Consider the following 2,440-nt stretch of genomic DNA (forward strand, 5'->3'; position numbering starts at 1 on the left):
TTGGACAGCTTACAGTGTTTGGACAGCTTACAGTGTTTGGACAGCTTACAGTGTTTGACAGCTTACAGTGTTTGGACAGCTTACAGTGTTTGGACAGCCACAGTGTTTGGACAGCTTACAGTGTTTGAGTTTGGACAGCTTACCGTGTTTGGACAGCTTACCGTGTTTGGACAGCTGCACGTGTTTGGACAGCTTACCGTGTTTGGACAGCTTACCGTGTTTGACAGCTTACCGTGTTTGGACAGCTTACCATGTTTGAGTTTGGACAGCTTACCGTGTTTGGACAGCTTACAGTGTTTGGACAGCTTACCGTGTTTGAGTTTGGACAGCTTACAGTGTTTGAGTTTGACAGCTTACCGTGTTTGGAACAGCCACCGTGTTTGGACAGCTTACAGTGTTTGGACAGCTTACCGTGTTTGGAGTTTGGACAGTTTACAGTGTTTGAGTTTGGACAGCTTACCGTGTTTAATAGCTTACGTGTTTGGACAGCTTACAGTGTTTAGACAGCTTGACAGTGTTTGGACAGCTTACAGTGCTCTGACAGCTTACAGTGTTTGAGTTTGGACAGCTTACAGTGTTTGAGTTTGGCAGAAGCACGTGTTTGGACAGCTTACAGTGTTTGGACAGCTTACCGTGTTTGAGTTTGGACAGCTTACAGTGTTTGGACAGCTTACAGTGTTTGGACAGCTTACCGTGTTTGAGTTTCTGACAGCTTACAGTGTTTGACAGCTTACCGTGTTTGGACAGCTTACCGTGTTTGACAGCTTACCGTGTTTGGACAGCTTACCGTGTTTGGACAGCTTACCGTGTTTGGACAGCTTACTTTTGGTTTGGACAGCTTACCGTGTTTGGACAGCTTACCGTGTTTGGACAGCTTACCGTGTTTGGACAGCTTACCGTGTTTGGACAGCTTACCGTGTTTGAGTTTGGACAGCATGGACTTCTCAGCCCACGGAGGCACTCTTCCCCACCAGCAGGCGTTTGGCCAGGTCCTTCTTATAAAAGGCCTCGAACACATCCTTCCCGTGGATGAAGCGGAAGATGATCATGATCTTGTCTAGAATTCTCTCCATCTCCTCCTCGGTAGCTTCCTTGTTGCCCGCCCTCAACTTACAGTCCACGTACTTCGCTGTGCAGAGATAGGACACCGCCAGTTAGATAAAACATACAGGAAACACTCATATTAGTTAGTTATAGTTATATTAGTTAGTTATAGTTATATCAGTTAGGAAACACACACACACAGCCGTCTTGTCCTCACCGATGAGTTCAGCAGGTTTGTTGGGTCTGTTGTTGATGAAAGCTTCAAAGGCCTCTTTCATAGCGTTGATGAAGCTCTCGTTTCTGTTGAAACAGCCCTGGGCCACGTTGTCCATCTTATCCTTAAAGTCCAACAGGTCTTGAACCATGTCCTTATCCTTCTCTGGGGTGCCCACAATCTCACCACCAAAACTCTGTTGGAGACATCTCAGTGAGACTGGAATCAATAGAAGTGTTTCTGAGTGAGGAGAGTAAAAGAGAGCCAGAGCGAGAGAGACAGAGAGATGAGAGAGAGAGAGAGCGAGAGAGAGAGCGAGAGCGAGAGAGAGCAGAGAGCGAGAGAGAGCCAGAGAGCGAGAGAGAGCCAGAGAGCGAGAGAGCCAGAGAGAGAGCCAGAGAGAGCCAGAGAGAGCCAGTAGAGAGAGCCAGAGAGAGCCAGAGAGAGCCAGAGAGAGAGCCAGAGAGAGCCAGAGAGAGCCAGAACGAGAGCCAGAACGAGAGCCAGAACGAGCCAGAACGAGAGAGCCAGAGAACGCAGAGAGCCAGAGAGCGAGAGAGCCAGAGAGCGAGAGAGCCAGAGAGCGAGAGAGCCAGAGAGCGAGAGAGCCAGAGAGCAGAGAGAGAGAGCCAGAGAGCTGAGAGAGAGCCAGAGAGCGGAGATAGAGCCAGAGAGCAAGAGCATAGCCAGAGCGAGAGAGAGCCAGAGCGAGAGAGAGCCAGAGCGAGAGAGAGCCAGAGCGAGAGAGAGAGAGAGCAAGAGAGAGAGACAGAGCAAGAGAGAGAGACAGAGCAAGAGAGAGAGACAGAGCAAGAGAGAGAGACAGAGAGACACAGAGGGGAGAAAGTGTACCTTGATGTAGTCTCTCCAGTGCTGCAGCAGAGTGGGGAGTCCTCCCTTCACCTTACTGAAGAGCTGGTAGAGCAGAGCCAGCTCCATCACCCGGTTACCGTCTAACAGAATACTGAGACCTGAAGGAGAGGGTCAATATCACCTGGTTACCGTCTAACAGAATACTGAGACCTGGAGGAGGGTCAGTATCACCTGGTTACCGTCTAACAGAATACTGAGACCTGGAGGAGGGTCAGTATCACCTGGTTACCGTCTAACAGAATACTGAGACCTGAGGGGTCAGTATCACCCGGCACCGTGGCCTAACAGAATACTGAGACCTGAGGAGGG

The 2,440-nt window shown here is 49.8% G+C and overlaps 1 protein-coding gene across 1 annotated transcript; it reads right to left on the bottom strand.

Moving 5' to 3' along the window:
• Positions 1-944: 944 nt before the first annotated feature.
• Positions 945-2,232, bottom strand: LOC127925682 (cullin-4A-like). The gene is made up of 3 exons (XM_052510740.1): positions 2,111-2,232; positions 1,262-1,454; positions 945-1,129 (listed from the first exon to the last, which is right to left on the bottom strand). The coding sequence occupies exons 1-3, from the start codon at positions 2,195-2,197 to the stop codon at positions 945-947; spliced, it is 465 nt and encodes a 154-aa protein (XP_052366700.1). The 5' UTR covers positions 2,198-2,232.
• Positions 2,233-2,440: the final 208 nt, after the last annotated feature.

Source organism: Oncorhynchus keta, unplaced genomic scaffold (genome assembly GCF_023373465.1).
Source record: "Oncorhynchus keta strain PuntledgeMale-10-30-2019 unplaced genomic scaffold, Oket_V2 Un_contig_606_pilon_pilon, whole genome shotgun sequence".
In the NCBI taxonomy this organism is placed as follows: domain Eukaryota; kingdom Metazoa; phylum Chordata; class Actinopteri; order Salmoniformes; family Salmonidae; genus Oncorhynchus; species Oncorhynchus keta.

Bases quoted from the DNA above. Each gene is read 5' to 3' on its own strand.
- LOC127925682 (XM_052510740.1), bottom strand. From the start codon at position 2,197: ATGGAGCTGGCTCTGCTCTACCAGCTCTTCAGTAAGGTGAAGGGAGGA. The intron at 1,455-2,110 runs GTACACTTTCTC...TGTCTCCAACAG, and splicing joins ACTGGAGAGACTACATCAAG to AGTTTTGGTGGTGAGATTGT. The intron at 1,130-1,261 runs GTGAGGACAAGA...ATCTCTGCACAG, and splicing joins CAAACCTGCTGAACTCATCG to CGAAGTACGTGGACTGTAAG.